At 42.8% G+C, this 25,476-nt stretch overlaps 2 protein-coding genes across 14 annotated transcripts in view; one reads left to right on the top strand and one right to left on the bottom strand.

The window, feature by feature from the left end:
- The window catches only part of Ppp6c (protein phosphatase 6 catalytic subunit), a 26,386-nt gene extending 25,329 nt beyond the window's left edge, over positions 1-1,057 (bottom strand). Inside the window, exon 1 of the mRNA XM_020159255.2 lies at positions 844-1,057. Within this exon, the coding sequence (XP_020014844.1) occupies positions 844-918 (75 nt within the window). The 5' untranslated portion in view covers positions 919-1,057. The remainder of the gene's footprint in view (positions 1-843) is intronic.
- On the top strand, positions 1,033-25,476 carry Rabepk (Rab9 effector protein with kelch motifs). 13 transcript variants are annotated; one of them, XM_074053209.1, is made up of 9 exons: positions 1,122-1,306; positions 7,578-7,636; positions 9,394-9,498; positions 10,271-10,428; positions 12,489-12,641; positions 18,120-18,281; positions 22,175-22,324; positions 24,763-24,912; positions 25,163-25,476. In XM_074053209.1, exons 4-9 carry the CDS (start codon positions 10,419-10,421, stop codon positions 25,450-25,452), a joined length of 915 nt encoding a protein of 304 aa, XP_073909310.1. In that variant the 5' UTR covers positions 1,122-1,306; positions 7,578-7,636; positions 9,394-9,498; positions 10,271-10,418; the 3' UTR covers positions 25,453-25,476. The 13 variants fall into 13 exon arrangements, with proteins under 13 accessions (XP_073909314.1, XP_073909310.1, XP_073909312.1 ...); XM_074053211.1 differs by having other exon boundaries at positions 7,578-7,640; XM_074053208.1 differs by having other exon boundaries at positions 1,122-1,311.

Raw genomic sequence — 25,476 nt, 5'->3', positions numbered from 1 at the left:
AGAAACACTAAGAAACAGCAGTATACCAAAGACTCACTTCCCTTCCATTCATTCCTTTATCCACACATTTACTCTTCCTTAGACTCGGTAGTAACAAGGAACAAGTCACCTCCTTTGGAAAACCAATAAATTTAATTCTTAAGTAAAGGATCATAGGATACAACTTAAAGGACACAGAATTGTTTGTACTTATTGACGACCAACTACTTCATTCGCTTAAATTAGCTCAACAACATGTCCAGAAACAGGATTCACCTCTGAGTTAGCAGAAGAAAACTAACACCCCCTAAAAATCAATACGGAGTGGTAAAGAAACAGGGGCGACTTGACATTCTCTCGTACCACTGCCAAACCAATCCCATTTCTCAGGAAACTAAACACACTGCGACCGCGTCCCTGGAGCGGACAGCACCTCCTGTCAGATGCCAGCCGGGCCGTGCGGCTGTCACCTCTGGTGGGGATGACCCCATCCCGAAAGCACTGCCCGCTGGGGCTCCGCTCCGACTCCGGGAGCCAGGGCACGGAGAGAAGTCTCTTAAGCAAAGGCACTAGGACTCGGGAGTCCTGGGACAGTCCAATAGCCAAGAGGGGCGACCCGGTAGCAGAGACCGCGACATCCCTCGGGGTCTCAGCTCAGGAAGCCAGGACAGCATTCGGGGGAGCCTGGCTCCTATGGCTCCTCTGGCTCCCCCGGCTCACCGTGTCGCACCACAGGCGGCCAGCCACCACGACGGGACCAGGTACCCGGCAGGGGTCCCGCGGAGAGAGAAAAGCGGGCCGGCGGGAGCCCCACAGCCGGAAGGAGTTTACCTCGCAAGCAGGACACCCTCGGACCGAGCTCACCTTCAGGTCGTTCTCCGGCAGGTACTTGCACAGCCGCGCTATCTCCACATACTTGTCCAGATCCAGCGGCGCCATTTTAGAAATAACAAGCCGCGGAGACAGCGGCGGCGGCGGCTATAGTAGCGGAGGCAGCGGCGGAGGCCGAAGCCGGAACTCTCCCTACGACACGTCCGGCCCGTGAGTGACGTTTGCGCAGCGACGTCAAAGCCTGACCTCGCTTCTCCCCGCTGCCTCCGCACGCCTCGCTTCCTCTCCTGCTGAACTGAGGCTGCAGGCCGGTTGGACGGCCCCTCGGTCTGGGCAACGGAACCTGCTGGGACCCGTAGTTTTGGGTACCGCGGGGTGTGCTGGGATTTGTAGTTTTCAGCTGCGGCCGTATACTACCCTCCCACACCACCATCTCCTCCCCTTCCATTTCTCCAGATTCACTAAGGAGTACCGCGAGCTTTCCCGAGGGATAAAGGTGAGGTGGGTAACTGCACGCATTCCCTGGTTTCTCATTCCGACCCTGTGAATCACTCTCAACATCTTCAGTTAAAAATCGGGTAAGCTTCGCTGTAGCAACCCGTTAGCACCTCAACAGGGCCTTGGAAGAACTTGCCTAAACCTGTGGTACAGATACCAGGCTCCTAATCTTCCGCTTGGAAGGAAGGAAAACAAATATAAAAGCATTTCTCATGCAAAATGCTACAAATACTGCCTTCCACCCCCCCCCACCCCTCCCGTTTAAACCTCCTAAGGATTGTTAGGAGTGCAAGGAAACAAACGGTGGAGCCAAGATTGGAAAATAGGCTACTGACTTAAGCATAGTTCTGTATGAGTCCCACGAGGGCTAGGAGTTTTATTTTGTGTTCCCAGTGCCTGGGACCGGGAGCATGACCCAAGTAGAACAGCGCTTGCCTAGCAACACAAGGTCCTGAGTTTAATCCCTAGTGCCTCAAAAAATAAAATAATAATAATAATAATAATAAAAGAACAGTATCTGGCACTTAGTATACCTTTAACATTGGTTCTTTCTACATCTGTTTATTGAGCATCAACTATGTGTCAGGTACAGTTGTAGGCACTTGAGATACGCATTGAACACAATAAAGATCACTGTTTAACTGTATTTTACGTTGTAAAGGAAGACAACGCAAGCAATAAATATAATAAGTGACTTATAGCATATTAACAAGTAATACCAGCTAAGGAAAAAAATGCAGCAGGGTAAGAAAGATGGATAATGCTTTTTTTGGTGGGGAGGGGAGGAGTGGGGTGGGACTGGAGTTTGAACTCAGGGCTTTGCACTTAGCAAAGCAGGTGCTCTATTGCTTGAGCCATACCTCCAGTCCATTTTGCTCTGGTAATTTTGGAGATGGAAGTTTTGGAAACTATTTGCCTGGACTGGCTTCAAACCAAGATCCTCCTGATCTCCTAATCGCTGCCTCCCAAGTAGTTAGGATTACAGGTGTGAGCTACCAGCACCCAGCTGCGGTAATGCATGTTTAAGAATCCTAGCTGCTCAGGAGGCAGAGATCAGGAGGATCACAGTTTGGAGCCAGCCCCACCCCCATCTCAAGACCCTATCTCAAAAAAACCCACCACAAAAAAAGGGCTGGTGGAGTAGCTCAAGCAACAAGAGGCCCGGAGTTCAAAACCCTGTGCCTGCCAAAGAAAAGTCACCAAGGTAGTGGGAAGGTAGTCATGCAGGTACTTGAGGGAAGTTATAGGAAAGAACTGATTCAGAGATGGGAAGATGAAAGCATGTGAAGAGTCTCTACGGAAAAGTAATACTAGCCAGGTTGGAGCAATGGGAAAGAAGTAGGAGAGAAAGCAGAGAGTGCACTGATGATTTTACTTGGAAAGTGATGGACAGCTGTTGCAGGGTTTTAAACAGAGAAGTAAAATGACTGAACTTGTTCTGATGGAATTGCTCCAGCTGATGTATGGAGCTATAAGAGGGAAGTGGTTGCAAATGAGAAATTAGTTGAGACTGTTACATGGTCCAGTAGTAGCAGGTGCTCAATAAATAGCTCTTGTTCAAGTATTGGACTGAATCCTCTTGCTCTAAAGTATATTTTGAAGACAATGGGCTAAATCTTTTTTTTTGGCGGTGGTGGTGCCAGATATCAAACCCATGGTTAGGCAAGCACTGTACCTCTGAGCTATACTCCCAAACCCAATGGGCTAAACTTTAGTGAACCAGGCATGGTGTCACATGCCTGAGGAATCTCAGCACTGGGGAGCCTGAGGCAAGGTATACATAGTGAGATCCTGTCTCTAAAATAACATAAAGTCAAAACTTTAATAAAGTCTCTGGGTGAAGTTTTTTTGTATCATTCTTGCAACTCTTCTGTGAGTATGAAATTGCTTCAGAGTAAAATTAATTTGAAAAAGGTTTTGCAAAATGAATGATGCCCACAGCATTCATTTCTTCATTCATTCAACACATAATTTTATAATGTCAATGGTGTGGATAAAACAGATATAATCCCTACCCTAATGGCAAGGGAGACAAACAATAAATATAGAAATGGGCCCAGACTGGCCTCAAACTCACAATCCTCCTGCCTCAGCTTCCCAGTGCTAAGATTATAGGCATGCACCGTCACACCTGGCTTGAAATTAGCAACTATTTAATTGCAAAGTATGATTAGTACTCAAAAGGGAAAAAAGGAGGTATTATGAGTAAGAAAAATGGAACGGAAAAGGCATATTTTGGCTCATGCCCATAGTCCTAGCTATTTAGGAGGCTGAGATCAGGGGTATTGCAAATTAAAGCCCAGGCAAATAGTTCAAGAGATCCTATCTCCAAAATAACCACAGCAAAATGGACTGGAGGTGTAATCAAGCAGCAGAGTGGCTGCCTTGCAAGTGCAAAACCATGAGTAGTTCAAACCCCAGTCCCACCAAAAAAAAAAAAAAAAAAAAAAAAAGATGGGTGGGGGCCTATTTTAGGTTGGCAAATAGCACAGGTAAAGGAGGTATGCAGAATCTGGTCCCAGACAGCCAGAGTGCAAGTCAAAGCTGTACTGTTTACTGTGGCTCTACCACTTACAGTTACTGTGTAACTTTGGGCAAGTTATTTATCCTTTCTGTACACCAGTTTTCTTATTTCCAGTATGGAGATGATAATAGTCCTAAAAATACTCCCTCATAGGCTTGTACTGGGGTTTAATACCATTGATATGTGAAAATGGCTTAAAATAATGTCTAGCACAGAGTAAACACCATGCAAGTGTTAGCTATGAGATTGGTTGTGTAATAAGGTAACATTTAAGATTTTGGGGGAAAAAAGGACAGAGATAATATGCTCAGGAGTTTCTTGGAGGAAAAAAATTCCAAATGAGGAAAAGGTGCTATTATTATTTGGCTTTCTTTTTATTATAGTCCTCTTCGTGTTTTTTGTTTGTTTGTTTGCTTTTAGTCTGTTTGAAAAGCTGGCAATTAACTTTTCATCTTTGAACCTCAGTAATTAGGAGTAAGTCCTAGTCAAGCTACCTTCTCAGAAGTGGGAAAGAAGACAAATGGGAGATAGATATGGTGTTCTTTGTGACTGTGAAATGAAAGGCAGGTGTCACCAGCATTCATTGCTTTCCTTGTTGATGAGTCAGTGATAGGTGAATCAGTGAGGTGCCCCTCCAATGAAAAGAAGTGGCAGTTCTGGCATTACCCAACTGCCTGGCAGCAAGAAGCTCTCTCCTGTAGCCCCATGTCACTGAGTGAGCCACTCTCCACATCCACAGCAGCGAGAAAGGAAGAAAGCATCCTTCAGAGTGCTAGGCATGTTCCTTGGAAAGAGATAGTCACATCTGATATGGCTTGGTACAAATAAAGTGCACAGAGCTCAATGATAGAAGGTGTTCTTTGTCTTCCTTTCACAGAAAAGGAAGGGCTCCTGGTTCTGCCATTTACATGAGTACACCATTGTAACTTCACTGGGCCTTGACTCCTATTTTAAAACTAAATTTCAGACATTTCTATCAGCATTCCCAAATGTGATTTCTAGTCTAAAAGCATTAGGTTCTACAATGAAAACTGGTTGCTATTGTGTCTACAGACCTCTTCCAGTTTTTCTTGTTAATATGCCACTCCAGCATGGCACCTTCAGGTGCCAAGAGATGCAGGGCATCAGAGCATTCTTCAGCAGTGAGCAGAAATCACTGTCTAGATATGTGTTGAACATATGGCAGAACCAACCTGGCCTTGGTTTTCTTTCCTGAAGGAAGCAGAATGATGGAATACCTCTAACCTCCTCTTTGTCAGACAGTCAGCGGGGATTGTTCCATTAATATGGGAAGTCATGAAGACTCCAGGTGTTGGAAATAGGGTGTTTGAGAAATGAGGAGAGCTATCTACAGCTGTCAAATTCTACTTTGTCCATAAATTTTGGTTATGGTTTTAAGTAACTATATTTACCAAATTGGCCTTCATCTTTATTAACAAGTCCTCTCAACAGTGCTCCCTGCAGGGCAGGTATTATTACTACTTCCAGAGAGGGTAATGACCTTGGCAAAACTGTTTCATGGTTAGTGCAGGAGCCTAGATTGGAACCCAACTATCTCTGACCTTTTCCCACTAAGCTGCCATAGCTCTGTTGTTTCCCGTTTTCCGCCGTTTCCTACAGAGACAAAGACTATTTCGCTAATAGTTCTCTGAACCAGACATAGGTGAGCCACCTCTCTGTTTTAGGAGAGTCATGGGAACCTGTGGTTAGGAAATAGATGACAGGCAGTGCTTATGAACACACATGGTCAGTAATTCACGTCTATCCGTTACAGAGGACCAGCTCAGCACCAGCCAGCCCTTGGTGCTGAGCACACTGTACGTTATCTCATGTATTCCCCTCCACTCCATAACAGAAATCAGAGGAAGAACCCTGAGACCCAGGGAAAAGCAACTTCCCCAAGTACAGATTCTGTCATTGGTAAACTACAAATGGCAGTTATGGAGTGAGTCAGATGCTTAAGGCACCAAATCCTGACTTGGCCTCAAGATTGCACACCGTGGAAAAGCACCCTCAGAAGCCATTTCTAACAACCACTACCACTCAGAATCTGTGAGCTCCTTTCGGTTACACCAGCTTCTTAAGGAACCTGGATCACCCACATGGACGTCCAACCCCGGGCATTTCACTTCTAAGTCATTTTCAAGCGGCTTTGACTTATTTTCACTGCCAGGGAAACGGGGACAGAAGGTGGTCCTCAGTTCCATTTGTGCCCACCTTGCCCACCTTGCCCACCATGCAGAGCCCCTGGAGCCGGGCAGAGGTGTAGGAGCCCAGCAGTTGGTCCCTCCCATGCTTCTGGCATCTAGGGGGAGCCTAGGCCCAGCACTCTAGGAATTTACTCTAGAATCCAGTCTATAAAGACTTTAAAATGGACGATTACATTCAATATGATTCCTATAATGATGGTGACTTAACAGATAACTTTCTGAGTCCTGAGGCAGAAAGAAGTAACTTGGGGGAGTAGAAGTGAAAAGCAAAAAAACAGGGAAGATTTCCTGAAGGAAGGGACATTTGCTCTGGGCTTTGGAGATTGACTAGGAGTTTGCAAGTTTGCAGGAAAGGAAAGGAAAGGACATTCTAGGTAGGGAAAGCAGGGCAGGTTGCTGGTTATGAAAGGGGCTGCAATGTTAGAAGAACAGCAAAAAGCCCAATATTGCAAGAGATTCTGGAGGTGAGTTCCCACAAAAAAAAAAAAAAAAAAAAAAGATTCAGATCAGAAAGCCAGGCCTTCTTGGCTAATGCTGATTTTCCTTAGAGTTCTGTGTTTCTCAGTTTCTTGGGATATTTTATCTTTTGATAAACAAACACTTTATGTTCTCTGAAATGTAGCTATCTGCCCCTTCCCATGAGAATCACAGATAGATGGAAAGTATTAGCCAAAACCCTTTTGAGGTTGAATTGTGTTAAAGACTGTAGGTGACCCCAGCTTAGAGGGAGAGTGATCACCTAGCATGCATAAAGTCCTAGGTACAGCCCCCTATTCCTTCCGCCACCCTCCGACCCCCACCAAAAATTAAAAAAAAAAAAAACCAGGTACTCTGGAGGCAGAGCCAGGAAGATCATGAGTTTGACGCCAGCCCAGACAAAGTTATCAGGATCCTATCTCAAAAACAAAAATACAAGCAAAATGGCTAAGAGCTTAGTTCAAGTGGTAGAGTGCTTGCCTACTTGCCTAGAATCCAGGAGGCCCCATATTCAGTTCCCAGTACCACAAAAAAGGGGGAAGAAAAAAAAGAATTATATCAAAAGGTTGGTTATCCTTATTCAAATACCAGGGGCCTTAGAAATTGGTACATTCAACAGGAAAAGTTTGGATTTGTTTGTTTGTTTATTTGTTTTGTGGTACTGGGGTTCAAACTCAGGGCCTGTACCTTAAGCCACTCCACCAGTCCTTTTTTTGTGATGGTTTTTTTCAAGATAGGGTCTCTTGAACTATTTGCCTGGGCTGTCTTTAAACCCTGATCCTCCTGATCTCTGCCTCCTGAGTAGCTAGGATTACAGGTGTGAGCCACCAGTGCCCAACTAAACAAGAAAAGCTGCATTTAACTTTTAAATTTTTTCCCGTCTGGTGATAGGGGTCAAACCTAGGGCTTCCTGCATGCTAGGCAAGCTTTCTACCACTGACTGATATCCACAGTCCACTAAGAAAGGTTTGAAAGAGGAAGGTGACCTGATTTGTTTTTTGTTTTAAGAAAAAAGATAATCATAAATGTCCAAAAGTGTCTTTCTTTCTTATGCACAGGACACCATGAAGCAGCTGCCAGTCTTGGAGCCAGGAGACAAGCCTAGGAAAGCAACATGGTCTGTAAGGAAGGATTTGGACATACACACACTCACACACACACAGAGTTCTTGTTTCATTTATAAGTAGTTTACTAACATATTTGATCATCAGCAGAAAAGGGTTGAGATGAAATTGTCTGCAATTCTGGTAATTAGACTCAAACTGTCTAAGAATGTCTTTAGAGGAAAGCTAGGGGAGCAATAATTATCATAGAGCAGATGTTAATTTTATTAAAATCCCTTTATGAAGAAGGGGAAGGCACTGACCATCTGGCATCCTCAGCTCCAATGCTGTGTTCTCCCCTGAGATGTGACTCATTTTTAAGATTTTAGGGAATTGAATTTGGATTAAACAGGCTTCAGTGTTTCATAACTATTTGTTCAACCAACTCTTCACTCAGCAACTAACACTGGTCTGACAGGGTAGCTGCTGTGTAGGCACTGGAGGTCCAAAGGTAAACACTCTTGTGTAGTAAGGGCTGCAGACCAAGCAGGTGATGGTGATGAAATGTGATCAGTGCTGAGGTGGGGCTCACAGAAGGCTGCAGGGAAGGGGCTTGTCTCTTCAGGACATTGAGGAGAGCTTCCATGCATCCATCTTGCTCCGGACCCAACACACATTTGATTATGGCATTCTGTGGGTTAGAGAACTGGAAGTGTAGCTCAGTGATAGAACACCAAGATTCTTTTTTTCTTCAGTACTGGGGTTCGAACTCAGGACCTGGAGCTTGCTAGGCAGGTGCTTACCACTTAAGCCACAGTCTCCGCCCACCCACATTCTTTAACTGTCCCATTAGGCCCTGCATTACCTGTTTCTGCCTGTCTTTCCAACTTCAAATATCTTTACTCATTCTTTCCTCTCTTTCTCTTCCTTTAATGTAGCTGGCATTATCTCATCCAGGAACTAAATATGTTGGCCCCTCTTCCTGGGCCTCTCTTTCCCTCCATCTTTCTTCTCTGTCTTTGCACAGCTAATTTCTACATCTACATCAGATTTCAGTTCAAAATGTTGGTTCTTCAGGAAGCCTTGTCAAAGCACCCTTCCCCACTGCTAAAGTGCGTTCTTGTAGTGTCCACCCTGCACTTTTTTATGCCACAAGCGAAGTGAAATTGTTCATTGTTCCTCATCCCGGCTCTTCTGTGAGGCTGTGAAGGCAGACAATTGGCTGTCTTTTTTGGCCTCTTATGAGACACTTGTGTTCTTGGGTAAGCACTTTAACCTTTTAACTTTTGTAAGCCTCAGTTCCTGAGTTGCAAAACTCAAACGATGACAATAGTACTGATTCTCAATGAGCTTCTGTGCAGATGAAATGAAGCCAGGGTTGTAATGTTGTAAACTGGATGCATGGTACATGGGGTATGTGAATCTGGATGTCATTAGAGATCTGGAACCCACTGGTGAACAGACATGGGTGGTCACCAAAGCCACTAGTACAGATAAAATCAGGACAGTAAGCATAGACTGAGGAAAAGGGAATTCCAAGGATACTGGTCAGAAGGAGGCTGACAGAAAAGGAATCAGGGCAAGAAACAGAAAGGTGAGTAGAAACCCAAAAGGGAGAAGCCAGGTTAGGGGAAAGGTGCAAGAGGGAGGGGTCCAGAGTACCAAACATCATAGAGGCCAAATAAGACAAGTCCTGAGAAACAGCTGGAGAATTTTCTTTTCCAACCAGGAAGCTTGAAATGTGCTTTCTCAGTTAGGGACTTTAGTGCTCAGTAGTAGAGCACTTTCCTAGCAGGCCCAAGGCCCTGACTTCCATCCTTATCTCTCCAAGTGCTTTGGGTCTGTAGACATCCAAGTGAATATGCATACCACTGCCACCATTTACTAAGTCCCACTCTGCAAGACTTGGTCTGAGTCTTCACAACCACCTTTTGAGGTAAGAACTATTTCTATCCTTGTTTCACAAATAAGGAAACTAAAGTTCAGAAAAGTTAAATGACCTCCAAAAGATCACATATCTATAAAGTACCCAAGTCGAGATTTGAACCAGGTCATTCCAGATTCACAGTGTTTATACCAAGTGTGCTATGCCAAGACATAGCAATGAACATTTCTGGATGTCAGTTTACCTTTTGCTAAATGGGGACAGTACTATCCCCATTCATTCCCATCAGATTACTGTGAGAAAGGGTCTAGCACAGTGTCTCCCATCTGTAATCCCAGCTACTTGGGAAGTGGAGATCATAAGGAGCACAGCTTGAGATCAGTCCAGTGAAAAAGCTAGGACCAACCAGCAAGCTGGGCATGGTGGCACACACCTGTGATTCCAGCTAAGTGGGAGGCCATAGGTAGGATCACAACCTAAAGTTAGTCCTGGGCAAAACATGAGACCCTAAAAAGGACTTGGGGCATGGCTCAAGTGGTAGAGCACCTGCCTAGCAAGCATTAGGCCCTGAGTTCAAACCCCAGTGCCACCAAATAAATAAGATTACTACAAGATGAAAGTCGTGACAGAATTGAAAAGCCAAAGGTTATACACAAAGCAGAGGTACTATTATTGATGAGGGAAGTGTTTTGTTGGATATGATTTGGAGTGTCTGTTTGTGTACCAGGACCTTCAGCCTAGGGACTTTCATGAGGGATGGGAAGAATACACTGCTCCATTTGTTCTCTGCTCAGGCCTCCTGAATACATCCTCCCTTTGGCAGGTACACCTTGGCTCCCCCTGGAGACAGCCCCTGCCCTCGAGTTGGCCACAGCTGCTCTTATTTACCCCCAGTTGGTGACGCCAAGAAAGGGAAGGTCTTCATTATCGGGGGAGCAAATCCAAACCAAAGCTTCTCAGATGTGCACACCATGGATCTGGGTAAGAGCACCAGCTGTGGAGTACAGCTGGCTTTGTTCTGCTTGGTTCAGAGCAGAGCATCCTAATTACATCAGCTCCAACCAGAGAGCAAGCTTTCCCTTTATAAAACAAGCATCACATGCCCTGATTTTATATACTTGTATCTTATCCAGAAACATTGTGGTGATTTGAAAATATAAATAAAAATATAATAATAATAAATCACCCACAGGTTCCTAAGTTCTTGTCAGACCTCTGCCACACATCCAATTGACCTCTGACACACATCTGCCCATCTAGTCTCCCTGTCCCCAGGGAAATAGCCCTGGCCATCTGGCCATCCATTCATCAACTGTTTCTCTAGGAGGTTTCAATGACTATACCTCTCCTTCATGCACATATCTAATCAACACCAATCCTAAAGATCTCTTTCCATCCCTGTTTGTCCTTTTCTATACCACCACTGTAACTTGAGCCACTGTTCTCTCTCAGCTAGACTGTTAGAATCATGTCCACAATAGTCTCCCTGCTTCAGTACCTAGCCAGAAAATACTGTCTTAAATACAAATCCAATCACATCACTCCATCTTCAAGCCTTTCCCAAACTTTAGCTCTTCCCAACCCACTTTTGCTTCACTGAATTTCCTTTAACACCTTGAACTCTGCCCTCCAAGTCATTGCACATACTGTTCCCTCTTCTCAGAAGTCTCTTCTCCCTTAACATCTGGCTACAGATCCCAGGTTAAATGTCCCTTCTTTCTAGAAGCTTTCCTTGATAACTCTTGACTAGTGTGGGTACTCTGTATATTTATAGTATCGTATACTCTTCTATCCCTTTCCCCCTTTACAGCCCTTAGCATATGTGATTGTTTCTTGTCATCCCCACAAGAGGATAGGCTCCTTGGAAACAGGTAACCTGGTTATTTTGCTCATCATTGTATCCCCAACCACTACAAAGCACCTAATACAGGACAGGTGCTTTATGAGTATTTGGATGAATGAGTGAATGAACAAACTAAGAACAAGTGACTACTGTATGCTGTATAAAAGGGCGGAAGTTGAAAACCCACATACACATTTGGTTAGCTCCATGTAACATTTTTGTGGTTTTAATATTAAATTGTTTACAAACTAAGCATGCAAAACTCTGCATGAAAAATTTGAAATGGTTTGATAATTTTGGAAGCTCTGACGTCACTAGCCTGTGTGTCTACAATGATTTGGAGCTGGGCTGTCACCTATTGGTAGGGGCTCTTATTCTCCAAGATAGCACCATCCCTGTTAATCCTGTCTAGGCATTTGAATTCCTGTCCTCTGCACTAGGAAATCAAAGGTAAATTGAATCTCTTCCTGCCCTCAAGGAGCCCACTAACTAGTTCAGTTACATCTTTATTGCAACTTATTACTGCTAGCTTTGTGACCATGGCAAAAACATATGGATCTCGGTGTCCTATAAAGTAGAGATGTTAACTTGCATCACTTGGCAGTTGTAATGAGTTATAATGAGCTAATAAGATAATGCCTGTGAAGATCCTATAGTAGTAGTTTATTAACTAATAGGTTAGAAATTGTTATTCTATAAGCCTGTTTTAGCCAGAGATTGTTTTGTTGTACTTAAACCAAAGGAGGGAGGGATGGAGAGAGAAAGAAAGAGAGAGATTTATGAATACAGATATCAGGATGTTTTTGCAGAATTCAAGGGCAAAAAATACAGCCTACCCTCAAGGAAGAGCAAAAGCAATGGATCCAATTGTGCATTTGGGTCAGGTGGCTTCCTCCAGCCCTATCAGCTAATGCTAGAAAGTCAAGGTGTTATACTAATATGTCCTCTGTGATCTGCCTGTGTGGTTGGAGGGAGAGTGGGGAATGGGGACAGTTTCCATAGAAAAGGTTTCATGGATTAGACATACAGCCTAGTGTCTACTATGGAACTTTTTGAATGTTGACAACATTTGTTTTTGGTGACTTTGGTGATTGTTTATTTCTGCTTTTGGCCTTCTCTTCACTGTCCTCCTCAAGTTTATCAATCAAGGTAAGCAGTTGGCAGCCTCAATGTAAGGACCAGGTGAAATGTTTTCTAGGAACACACCAGTGGGACTTAGCCACCTGGGAGGGCCTCCTGCCCCGGTATGAGCATGCCAGCTTCGTTCCCTCTTGCATGCCACACAGCATCTGGGTATTTGGAGGTGCTGACCAATCCGGAAATCGAAACTGTCTACAAGTCCTGAATCCTGGTAAGAAGCCAGAGGCTATTTTATTTTCATTAACTATACATCCACTTATATAACTCCAGCACATTTACATTGTACTGATTAATGCATTTTACTTTGCTGACCTCATAGAAAATAGGAATTTATCCACTCCTTAAATGACAAAACTGGAAGGAACTTCAGAGAACAGCTATGCCAAGTGGGCAACTCAGGTCAATGGAGTGGCTTTCCTAATGCCACCAGAGAGTCAATGAATAAGCCAAGCTGTAACCCAGGTCACCTAGATCAGTGGTTCTCCAGCAAGAGCCGTGACACCCTGCAATGAACACTAGGCCACACCTGGGAACATTTTTGGCTGTCACACCAGGGGTTAAGTTGCTACTGGCATCTAGTGAGAGAAGCCAGAGGCGCTGCTGTGCATCCTGGCTTGCACAAGACAGCCCCACAATAAAGAGGTATTTGGTCTAAGACCTCATCAGGAGGATTGAGGTTCCAGGCCAGATTGAGCAAATAGTTTGCGAGACCCATCTCCAAAATATCCAGAGCAAAATGGACTGGAGGTGTGGCTCAACTGGTAGAATGTCTGCTTTGCAAGCATGAAGCCATGAGTTCAAACCCTAGTCCCACAAAAAAATAAAATAACAAAGTGTTATCTCGTCTAGCTGGGCACAGTGGCTCATGCCTGTAATCCTAGCTACTCAGAAGGCAGGAATTGGGAAGATTGCAGGTGGAGGCCTGCCTGGAAAAAAAGCTCATGAGATCACCATCTCAAACAATAAAAGCTGGGTGTGTGGCACTTGTTTTTGCCTAGCTATGTGGACATGTAAATGGTAGATCGTGATCCAGGCATAAATGTAAGACCCTGTCTTATAAATAACTATTGGGGGCATGGCAGGTGGATTTCAAACCTCAGACCACCAAAAAAAAAAAAAAGAAAAGAAAAAAAAATATATATATATATATCTGGTCTACAATATCAATAACACCAAAGTTAAGAAGCTCTGCCAGGGGCTGGCAGAGTGGCTGAAGTGGTAGAGCCCCCGCCTAGCAAGCATAAGGCCCTGAGTTCAAATCCCAGTGCCACCAAAAAAAAAACTCTGGCAGACCCTCTTAGTATGTTTCTTTGAGTCACAAAGGCCAAGTTCCTGACTGGCAGGTTTATCATTGCGGGGTTCACACTTGAGAGGAGACTGCTGAACCTCCTAATGGAAGGTGGACTTGTCTTTTGTTTTAAAACTTTTATTTTTGTTTTTCTCTTTATAAATGTTATCTACACTCATTGTGAAATACCAGGAAAGTGTTAGTAAGTGGTCAAACACCATCCAGGCACAGTTCTATTATATTAAGGCTGTTAGTAACGTCAGTGGTTTCCTTTCAGAGTCTTCAGTTACTGGAGTCAGCTATAGTCCAAAAATGTTAAGTGGAAAGTCCCATACTTGCTTAGTAGCATGTACAAGGTCCTGGATTTGATCTCCGGTATGGAAGGAAGGAAGGGAGGAAGAGAGGAAAGAAGGAGGGAGTAAAGAAAGAAAGATTCCAGAAGTAAATAAATAACCTTTCACTTGTTTTTTCAGTACTGGGGTCAAAGCCATGACTCCTACATGCTAGGCAATTGCTTGACAACTGAACTGCATCCCTCGCCCGACTTTTAAGTCACTTCTATCACAGTATATTGCTGCAGTTGTTATAGTTATCATTGTTGACCATTTCTTACTGTGCCTAGTTTATAAATTAAACGATCACAGGTATGTAAGTACAGGACACACATGGTATATATGTGTGTCAGATAGTATGCATCTGATATGTACGTATATACATATATAGAACAGCCCTGCAGCACGGATCCTGGAACAATGTATCTCTGGCAGAAAAAACACTTTCCAAGTATTTCACAATGAATGTAAATAATATTTGTAAAGAGAAAAATAAAAATAAAAGTTTCAAAACGAAAGACAAGTTCACCTCCCATTAGGTGGTTCGGCAGTCTCCTCTCAAGACTTTCCTTCTTTTCTATTTTTTTCTCTGCATTTTTATAAGCCCATGATCATGCTGTATACATACTTTTATGCCTTTTCCCTTTTAATTTCACAATCACCACAGAAGTGATTTCAAATCAACAACAATGCTTTGTCAACAACATTTTAATGACTACATAATACTCCATTTATGACAATACCACAGTTTCCCTATTTCTGAACACTTAGGATGTTTTCAGCTTTTTACCAGGCACTGGTGGCTCACACCTATAATACTAGCTAGATTGGGAGGATCACAACTGAAGCCCAGCCTGGGCAAATAGTTCAAGAGACTCCAACCCCCAAAAAATAACCAGAGCAGAGTGGTGGAGTGGCTCAAGTGATAGAAGACCTGCCTAGCAAGTATGAGGCCTTGAGTTTAAACCCTAATACTGCCAAAAAAAAGAAGAAGAAAAGAAAATAACCAGAGCAAAATGGACCATTGATATGTGGCTCAAACGGTAGAGTGCCTGCTTTGCAAATGCAAAGCCCTGAGTTCAAACCTCAGTCCTACTAAAATAAATACATAAATAGAAAAATAAGCAGTAACATCTTTGCTCAGAAGTTATTGACTGTATTTCACATGGTTGTTTTTTAGGATTCATGCTCAGAAATAAAAAGAGTAGGTCAAGAACTCTGTGGACTTCTTTTTTGTGACAGGAATTGAACCCAGGGTCTAGTGCATGCTAAGCATGGGCTTTACCACTGAGCTCCGTCCCCAGCCCCAGAATCTTTGTCAGGTTTTTAATACATACCACCAGAAAGTTTTTCAAATTTACTCTCTGTTCTGCTGTGTTTAATAGTGTTTGTGTCATTCCTGTCCAGATTTGAATGTATCAGTTGTAAACATTGCAAATTTGAGAAGCAAAAAAACCCCCTGAAATCTAGTTTGAATATGCAGTTAATCACTAGTGACCTGACATTTTTCATGTCAGTCACCTCTTGCCCAGTCCCCTCTGTCAACAATATATTTTCATGACAGTTAGTTTTAGGAGATGGTACTGAATTTTCGTCTGTGTCAAGTATGGAAAAGTCCTTCATAGTGTTTACATAGTGTCTTCTTATACATTCATTTGCTGTGTTTTTTTGGGTGTCTTTTCTCTTTCTCCCTGCCCCCTCCCTCTGGAATGTAAGTACTTTACAGGCAAGGGTTCGTTCATTGCTGAATTTCCACAATCCAGAACACGGTCTGAAGTACAGTAGACCGACTGGCCGATAATGAAGCTAGTTTGCGTGGGGCAGTAGCTTAGAGGATGGTGGCTAAGAGCACAGCTCAATAGGAGCATAGGCAGTTGTAGAGCTTTTGCCTGGCATGTGTGAGTCTCTTGGTTCTCTCCCAAGCTCTTAAAACAAAACAAAACAAAAAAACAGCACAAGTCAGGTTCTGTGCTTTACTGTGCATGAACCATGTCCTTACTAACTATGACCTTGAGCAAACTCTCTGCCTCGGTTTTCTTTTCTGTCACAGTGGGATGGTGATAGTTCCTTCCTTGTTAATTTATTACAGATTTTAATTAGCTCAGTATCTGGCATATAGTTAACCCTCAGTGTTTGTAGTTGTTCTAATTGATCCAGGTATGATTTGGAAAATAGAAGTCAGTTTGGAAACCCGTACTTTTTTTGGTTTTGTTTGTTTTTGTTTTATTTTTACATGCGGGAACATGCTGAAACAGTGACTTCCTTGATAGTTTTCATATGCACATATCATCTATATTATAATTATATATATAATTTTTATGGGACCGGAATTTAAACTCAGGGCTCCACACTTGCAAAGCAGGCACTCTACCACTTGAGCCAAACCTCCAATTGTTTGAGTTTGAAGTCAGGGCCTTGCTATGTAGCCCTTGCTGACCTGGAGCTTAGTATGTAGTCCAAGCTAAGCCTTGAACTCAAGATCTTCTTCCTTCAGCCTCCTGAGTTCTGGGATTACATGTACAGACCACCATGCCCAGCTGGAACCCTATCCTTTTGATTCTCAATGATGGCATCTATTTAAATAAAACTTGTGAGACTGTGGAAAGCTTCCATCAAAAGAATTGGTTTTCTAACCATATCCCTTCTCTCTCCTGGGATGTATAATCTGATACCATGCCCCAAAAATACAAAAAAATGTGCAAATCTCTCAAATGGCTTTGGACTCCTTTGTGATTATTTTTTGCTGGTGTTTGACTTATGTGCCGTCTAAGTCCTAAAATCCAAGAGCAGTCCCAAGATCTGTAGCTTTGGATATAGGCCTGAGACTGGTTCAATTTCAAGGTTCATGTTTGAGTTGCACATGTTCTGTAGATGTTTCATGAAGCATTGGCTACTGAATGCAGGCCTTTTACAAATGGTGCATTTTCTCAAGCAGCAAATAGTACTTGCTGCTCAAGTAGTAGAGCTCCTGCCTAGCAAGTACAAGGTCCTGAGTTCAAGCTCTAGTACCCTTAAAAAGAGAGGGAGGGAGGGAAAAAGGAAGGAAGGAGAGAGAAAGAAAAGAGAACGAGTGTTCTGGTACAGCAAGTATGCTACTCTGACAGCTCCAAGTTCAACCCCTGCTTACAGGGCCTGTGACAGGGCAGGATTTAAAGTTTCTGAGCTTCCATTGTGAAGATATTTTCCACCACCTCCCAGGGGTGAGTGAGGCTGTGACAGAGCACTTGGGACAATGATCCTGCATGAGGAAGGTGCTCAATTAATGCATCTGTTGCTATAAAATTCATGTTTTATTCAGAAAGGAAAGAGACTTCTATTACAGCTCCTAGGTGATGAGTTTTTATCCTCATGTCAGAAGAGCTGAAAATACGTATATCTTGGTGTTTCTGGGACAGTTTAAATCTCAACCATTTGCTGTCTGTGTTTCCTTAAATAAATGACTGTCTATCTCGGCTTCAATTCCCTTATCTGAAAAGGGATAAACTAATATTTATTTAGCACTTATTATTTAGTAGAGACTAGTGTTAGTGCTACTGAAACTGCAATAGCATTATTTTCTCTTAATAGCTACATTTTCTGGGAAATTTGGCATATTTGGGTTTTGGCATTTAGTGGGAATGAATTTTAGCAAGTGTTAGGCTCTCCTTTATGAGCACGGGGCAGGGAAGTCACCAAAGTGAAAGAGGGTCTAGAGAGGTTATTGACCTCATTCTTAATTGTACCTGTGGCTTTCAATCTTGGGGATTTGGTTCCATCTGGGCAAACTGTACATATCATTCTTATTCCTCCCTAACATTGGTAAGTGTGAACTCCTTACCTAAAACTGTGCTGTCCTCCTTGGGGATTTGGGTAGGAAGGTGTCTCTGCCAAGCCCCACCAAGTATCAAGGTCAGAGCCAGGCATGATGGCACACCTCCATAATCCCAGCACTCAGGGGGTCTCAGGTAGGAGAATTTGAAGTTTGAGGCCAGCCTGGGCTACATATTGAAAGACTATCTCAAAAAAAAGTGTCAAGGTCAGAGACCCTGCAACCTGGATGTTTTAAGTGCCTGCCTTCTCACTGAACCAGAAACCAGGACTTGGACCACTCCAGAAGTCACCTGTCCCGCACCATCCCCAAGAACCTTCCACACGTCTTCGGCAGCCATTGGAAACCAACTCTATGTTTTTGGCGGTGGAGAGAGGGGCACACAGCCTGTGCAGGATGTGAAGCTGCATGTGTTTGACGCAAGTATGGACTGATGGGGACCTTGGGCTGCCACTTACTGCTCAGGGCCACCTCAGCTCACAGCTTCCCTCATGTAGGAAGCAGAGGTTAGAAAAAGAAACAGGCTGAGTGTCTCACTTTATGACTTCTTAGAGGATACATTCTTCCTGCAGCAGCATTTGCATTTGAAAAGTTATAAGCGATGGATTTTGAGACTTTAAACAGTACAGTTTATACAAAAAAGAGTAGAAGTTTCCCTTCAGCCTTACTTCCTACTCCCCAGAGAGAGAAATACTATTGGTGTTCCTAATGTCTCCTTCCAGACTTTTCTATGCATTTATAAATCACACATACATACGTATATGTACATACATGAGTTTATGTGAAATTAGAACTCACAAAGCTATATCAAAACTTTAAAACACATACATGGAATCAAGTTATAAAACTAAAACCATATAAGAGCCGAGTGTTGTGGAGTGGAGTGTGTGTATTCCTAGCTCCTCAGAAGGCGGAGGCAGGAGGATTGTTTGAGCCCATGAGTTGAAGCCCACCCTTGGAAACATTAAAAAAAAAAAAAAAATCCAAAACCACATACATAGAATCAAATTATACATACTGTTCTGCAACTTGCTTTCAGAGAGTAGGGGTCTTAGTTGTTGAAAGCCATGTCATTTGGACTCAGGATCAGATCTGACATTTTCTGTGTTACTTAAGGCTAGTTATTTAATCTCTCTAAGCGTCAGTTTGTTTATTTGTAAAATAGAGAAAATGGTAATGTTTACCACAAAGAGTTGCAAAGACTAAATGAACTGATGTGACATAGTTCATAGCATAGTACCTGGCATGTAGGAAGCACCTAATAAACACTCACTGTGTTATTACTGTCTTTATTTAATCATGAATCATGGAGGTCGTTCTAAGTCAGCACCAATTGCCTTGTGAACCCTGTCCTTCTGAGGGTACTCTTTATCTGTTCAGTCACTTCCCTGCTGACTGGCTTTTTGCTGACATATAGATTAATCTTTATATGTGTTACAAACATTTATAAGGAATAGATGCTGAAAAGTGAAATAACTATCATAATAAAATGAAAATTTTAAATTGTGAGATCACAAAAATAAAATAAAATAGTGAGATCTTTTGCCAAATTGTTACCTAAGGGACATTTACTTAACATTTTTTTCTCCTACTAGTGGGCATTTATAAATAACACTTTGCAAATAACATGTGATAAAAATACTATTTACATTTGCCTTTTTTTTTATTAAACACAATATGCAAACTTTCAAATACTCAAAGTAAAACTGGAAGAATTAAGACACATCACAATAGGACTTTGCTCTTCCAAAAAGAATGGGCTTTTTGATTTTTTTAAAAGCTGTTTTGAAATCAGTGATAGGGCAGAATGGGACCTGCCTGGAACTGAGGTGGGGGGAGAGGGGGAAGGGTGAGGGAGGGGAGCAGTGTGGAGAAATGACCCAAACAATGTATGCACATGTGAATAAATGAACAACAACAAAAAAAAACCCACAGAGGGCAGACAAAGTGTGGGAAAAAAATAAGAACCAAAATAAGAGCAACAAATAGGAAATAGCACCAAATATAGTAGATATTAATCCTGCTTTATTAATAATCACTTCAAATGTCAATGGTTAAAAGATTGTCACAAAGATTAATAAAGTGAACCAAAAATAAGATCCAAAAAAAAAAGTGCTAAGTAAAAAAAAACAGTTTTGAAATTTTTAAATAATATGAGGTCAGGCATGATGGCTCAGCTGTAATCCCAAGCTACCTGGGAGGTAGAGATGGGAGTAGCTCGATTTGAGGCTAGCCTAGGCAAAAAAAGTTATCCAGACCCTATCTCCACAAGTCAACTAAGTATGGAGGCTGAGGTAGTTGGATGCGATCTGAGGCCTGCCCTGGCTGGGCAAAAGCACAAGACCCTGCCCAAAAATAACAAACAAAAGGGCTAGCTGGGCGCCGGTGGCCCACGCCTGTAATCCTAGCTACTCAGAAGGCAGAGATCAGGAGGATCACAGTTTGAAGCCAGCGCAGGCAAATAGTTCACGAGACCCTATCTCGAAAAACTCTTATCACACAAAAAAATGGGCTGATGGAGTGGCTCAGGGTGAAGACCCTGAGTTCAAGCCCCGGTACCACAAAAAAAAAAAAAAAGGGCTGAGGGCATTGCTGAAGTAGTAGAGAGTAGAGTACTTGCCTAGCTAGCATAAGACGCTGAGTAAAAACCTGCAAAGTTTATGTATTTTATATATACATAAATAATACAGGCTTTAAAAAATGAAACTAGATAGAAGGAAAAAGTATGTGTATTTCAATACTTTCACCCACAAACTACTCTTAACATCTTAGTGCATTATCAGCCTTTTTTTTCTAAGCAGCACAGATAATTCTATATGAAATTGTGTATTTCACGTAAGCATTTCCCCATGCACTCAGAAAGTCTTCACCAGCGGTTTTCAGGAATTCATTGTATTCCATCACAGCTACACCAATAGCTGAGCCGCTTACCTGTTAATGGCTAGGCTGTTTCCAATTCCTTTCTGTTACAAACAGTTCTTTGATGAGCATATTTGTGCAAAACATTTTCAGGTTTGCCTGTTTGTTTTGAGACATACATAGTCTTACTTTATAGCTGAGGCTGGCCTCGAACTCATGATCCTCCTGCCTCAAGCTCCCCAGTGCTGGGATGATAGGCATGCACTACTGAACCCAGGCAGATTATTTAACTTGTCTTCGTTGAAGCACTCCTTGAACAACCAAAATGCATGCTGTGAATGGTCATTCTTTTTTTTTTTTTTTTAATAGGGTCTCTCTATGTAGTCTAGGTTGGCCTGAAACTCATTATGTAACTAACCCCAGCTGGCCTTGAATTTGCAATCCTCCCGCCTCAGTTTCCTGAGTGCTGGAATTATGGAAAGGCCAACACCACACCCTGCTCTCATAAATTGTAATTCAAAGATGAATTGTTTGGTAGATCTTTGTCTCAAAGTTTTTTCAAGACTCTTCTGGTATGTTGAAATGGTTAATTTTCCAGAACACTGTAAACACGCAGTTTTGAAGATAGGAAGGATGCCTATAGTAGAGTGCACCCATACTGGCAGTGGGTAATAACCATTTCATAACTCCTGCATACTGACCACTTTCACTGTGCTTACCCTTTCTGTACACTATCTCATCTAATCTATACCTCAACCTTGAGAGGTATTGTCAGGTATTATGGGGCATGAACTCCATTCTACACCTGCAGAAATTGAAGTTTAGAGAAGTAACTGGCACAACGCCACACAGTTATTTAGTGAGATGACCTGGTTTTAATGCTAAATGCCATGCTCTAACCATTATCCTATACTGCCACACCAGGAGACTTTGCTTTTATTTGAAAGTAGTCTGTTTACTCCTCCACCTGTTCAGCACATCAGTTAAGGAGATGGTCTTGAAAAAAGATTCTGGGCTGGGGATGCAGCTCAGTGGCTGAGTGTCTGCTTAGCATGCAACAGCCCTTCAATCCCAGGCATTTTTCCCCACCCCTGCAAAAAAAAAGAAATAAAGACTCTGAAGTCCTGTCATAAAAGAAACACACTCATTCATTTTAACTTTAGGGCAGTGCTAGGTTGAAGTTTAAGGGGAGATCTTTTTCTATTCAAAACAAGAAATGGCTTCCTTATGCCCAAGTAAAGGCGCAACTCTCCCACTCAGGAAGTGTGGGAACAGAAGCCAGGCTGTAAAGGAAGGGAGCTCTGCTCTGTTGTGAGTTGGAGTGAAGGAATCCAAGGTCACTTCCTGCTGAAGCAACTCTGCTTGCTAAGAGGCAATAAAGAGGCTTGGGTGTATTTCTCTTGTTCTTCTTTCGTAGCTTTGCCACTTGATGTCAATGACTTTACTTACTTTTGTAGCCACTCTGACCTGGTCCCAGCCAGAGACACTTGGAAATCCTCCATCTCCCCGGCATGGTCATGTGATGGTGGCAGCGGGGACACAGCTTTTCATTCACGGAGGCTTGGCGGGGGACACATTCTTTGATGATCTCCATTGCATTGATATAAGTAAGGAGGGTAGAGGGTGTGGGGACTTGTGTGCTTCACTTTTTTTTTTAATACGCTTTGAAAGAATACAACTTTGCTTTGAAGTGTGACCAGCTGGCAGTGTTCACTGGATTCTGTGAAATGTGGTACGAATGGTAATAGGTAGCAGTAACAATAGATGCAGTCATTCGCAGGCATTTAGCGTGTGCTTGGGCCTTTATCATCTCTTATCTTTGCAACTCCATCATTGTGATTGATTATGCTTTGTGTCCTGACTGGAGTTTCCTTTCAAACCTTAGCCATTCTCCTATGTAAGGTTTGGATAATGTCTAGGGTGTGTCTTGAGGTGGGTGACCGGAGCTGCATGATTGGCAGGCTTTATAAATGGTTGAAAAGCTAAGGAAGAGGAAAGGTAGAGAGAACATGAGAGATGTATTTCAGTACCTAAAGGGCTGAGGAGTCCTGAAGGCATGGACTCTTTCTGGGTTATTCCTCCACGTTGCGAGCTTCCTTAGGGCAGGAACTTCCTCTGTTTGCCAGTGTATTTCTGGCACTTAGCACAGTGTCTGGCAGATAGTGGGTGGAGCACATATATGTTCATGTGTGGGTGGATAAATAAATGAACAGTTTCTGCATTGCTCCAGGCCACAAGAAATGCAGAAGGCCTGGAAACTCCTGTGCAGAGTAGTTGAGTACTTTACAAAGTACTGGGTTCTCTGAAGCCAGGGGACGCTGGTTGGGATTCTTGCATTGATTAGAATTTTGGCCAGACTGAGTGATTCCCCTGGCTTGCCTTGAATTGCTAGGCCATGCCTTGCATTCACAGATAGAAACTATATTCACAAAAGCATTCCTAATAGGCGGGTCAAATGGCGTTTTCTTTTTCTTGTCTTACTTTCTTTGTGTGTGTATGTAGGGGAGGAAGGTTACTGAGGTTTGAACTTAGGGCCTCACTACACAAAGACTCTACTGCTTGAGCCATGCCTCCAGCTCTTTTTTCTTTCTTTCTTTCTTTCTAAGACAGGGTCTTGCTATGTAACCCGGTCTGGCCTCAAACTCACAATCCTTTGGCTCATACTCTTGAGTACTGAGATTACAGGCATGAACCACCACACCCAGCTTTGAATGGGATTTTTGTGCTTACTTTTAAAAATAAAGACCTCTTTTTAGTGTGCTAAGGAACACACAGAAAAAAATTGCCTATCCAGTTGTTCTCTAAACCTAAAATCCAGTGACACTCTACCTCATTTCAATGTTTGTTTGAAAAAATACAAATATCCCTGCAAAAATAAGTTGGAACTAGGTGCTGAGGCAGCAAGTTGCAGTAAAGAAAACACAGACTTTGGAACCAGATTTAAATATGTCTAGCTCTGCCACTTACAATTGTGGGGTCTCTGACAAGTCAGGTCTCTCTCCTCTAATCTGTATGCTTGTCTGCAAGAAGAAAGAGGGTAGCTGAAGTAATAGCAATTCAGAGGTCTGATAAGAGAATTAAGTGAACAACACCAGGTACCAGAGCTCATGCCTGTAATCCTAGCTACTCAGGAGGCAGCGATCAGGAAACCCATGGTTCAAAGCCAGTCTGAGCAAATAGTTCACAAGACACTATCTCAAAAAATACCCAACCCAAAAAGGGCTAGCAGTGTCTCAAGTGGTAGAGCACCTGCCTAGCAAGCATAAGCCCCTGAGTTCAAATCCCCCCCAAAAATTAAGATTTTGAAATTGTGTAGCCAGAACTCCCAAAGTTTCTTCCTAAAGACCTGTATTTAAAACATACACATATGTATGTGTGCCTGTGTGTGCGTACACACACACTTCAAACCTTACTACTTTCTGGAAAGATAACCTAGAAGTTAAAGGTGACCGTCACTATAAAATGTATCACATTTGTCAGTGTGCTACAAAGACCAACTGCATCAGAATCCCCTGGGATGCTTGTTAAAACTGCATTATCAGGGCTGGAATGTAGCTTGGTGGTACAGCACTTGCCTAGCATGCGTGAGGCCCTGGGTTCGATCCCAGCACCAAAAAAAGAAAACACAAAAAAAAAAAACCTCTCCCCCTAAAACTGTGTATCAAACCAGGCACCAGTGGCTTGTGCCTGTAATCCTAGCTAACTCAGGAAGCAGAGATCATGGTTCGAAGCCAGCTGAGGCAAGACCATATCTTGAAAAAACCCATCACAAAAAATCGCTGGTGGAGTGGCTCAAGGTGTTCAAGGTGTACACCCTGAGATCAAGCCCCAGTACCACCAAAAAAAAAAAAAAAACCCACTGCAGATCACTGAGCCCTGCCCCTCCCTCCCCGAACTATTGATCAGAATTTCAAGCACATTAAATTTTGCTCTATTACCTCTCAGGGCTCCCAGTGAATGACCTCCAGTGATTGGTTTGCAAACTGCCATAGAGTTTGAAACCACATTTTAGCCCATACTGTGCCAAAACTCTTTCTCTGGGCAGGTGACATGAAGTGGCAGAAGCTCAATCCTACAGGAGCTGCTCCAGCAGGCTGTGCCGCCCACTCAGCTGTGGCTGTGGGAAAACACATATATATCTTCGGAGGAATGACTCCTACTGGAGCGCTGGATGTAATGTACCAGTATCACACAGGTGAGCAGGTGTCACTCCTGGTCTAAACAAATGTAAAAGTGCTTTAGTTTCTCAATTTGGTACCTCTATGTCTAAATCTAAAGGAAAGGAATAAAAATTAAACTTTTAGGGAGTGACATTAAAGCACTAACACTGACATTAGTTTTTTCCCCTTTTATTTACTGTTTGTTGTGGCTCAGTTGATGCAGTAAATCACTGAGCATTCCCGGAAATTTCCAACACAAGCCTTTGTTCTTTTCCCCTAACATAGAAAAGCAGCATTGGACCTTGCTTAAATTTGATACTTTGCTACCTCCTGGACGATTGGACCATTCCATGTGTATCATTCCATGGCCAGTGACATCTGCCTCTGAGAATGAAGACTCAAATTCTGTCACTCTTAACTGTGAAGCTGAGAGAGGGGATTCTGCTGACAAAGAAGTAACCAAAGGTGGTGACTCACAGAAGAGTCATACTGACACACTGCTCTGTTTTGTGTTTGGTGGAATGAATACCGAAGGGGAAATCTATGATGATTGTATTGTGACTGTAGTTGACTAATAAAACCCAAACTTTTATTACTTA

Source organism: Castor canadensis, chromosome 13 (genome assembly GCF_047511655.1).
Source record: "Castor canadensis chromosome 13, mCasCan1.hap1v2, whole genome shotgun sequence".
Lineage (NCBI taxonomy): Eukaryota > Metazoa > Chordata > Mammalia > Rodentia > Castoridae > Castor > Castor canadensis.
This window is presented reverse-complemented; position numbering and strand designations above follow the sequence as displayed.

Excerpts from the sequence above, each read along its gene's own strand:
- Rabepk (XM_020159259.2), top strand. Across the intron at positions 11,319-12,488 it reads GATAGGCTCCTTGGAAACAG|GAACACACCAGTGGGACTTA; the intron begins GTAACCTGGTTA and ends AATGTTTTCTAG. Across the intron at positions 18,282-22,174 it reads GCTGCATGTGTTTGACGCAA|CCACTCTGACCTGGTCCCAG; the intron begins GTATGGACTGAT and ends TTACTTTTGTAG.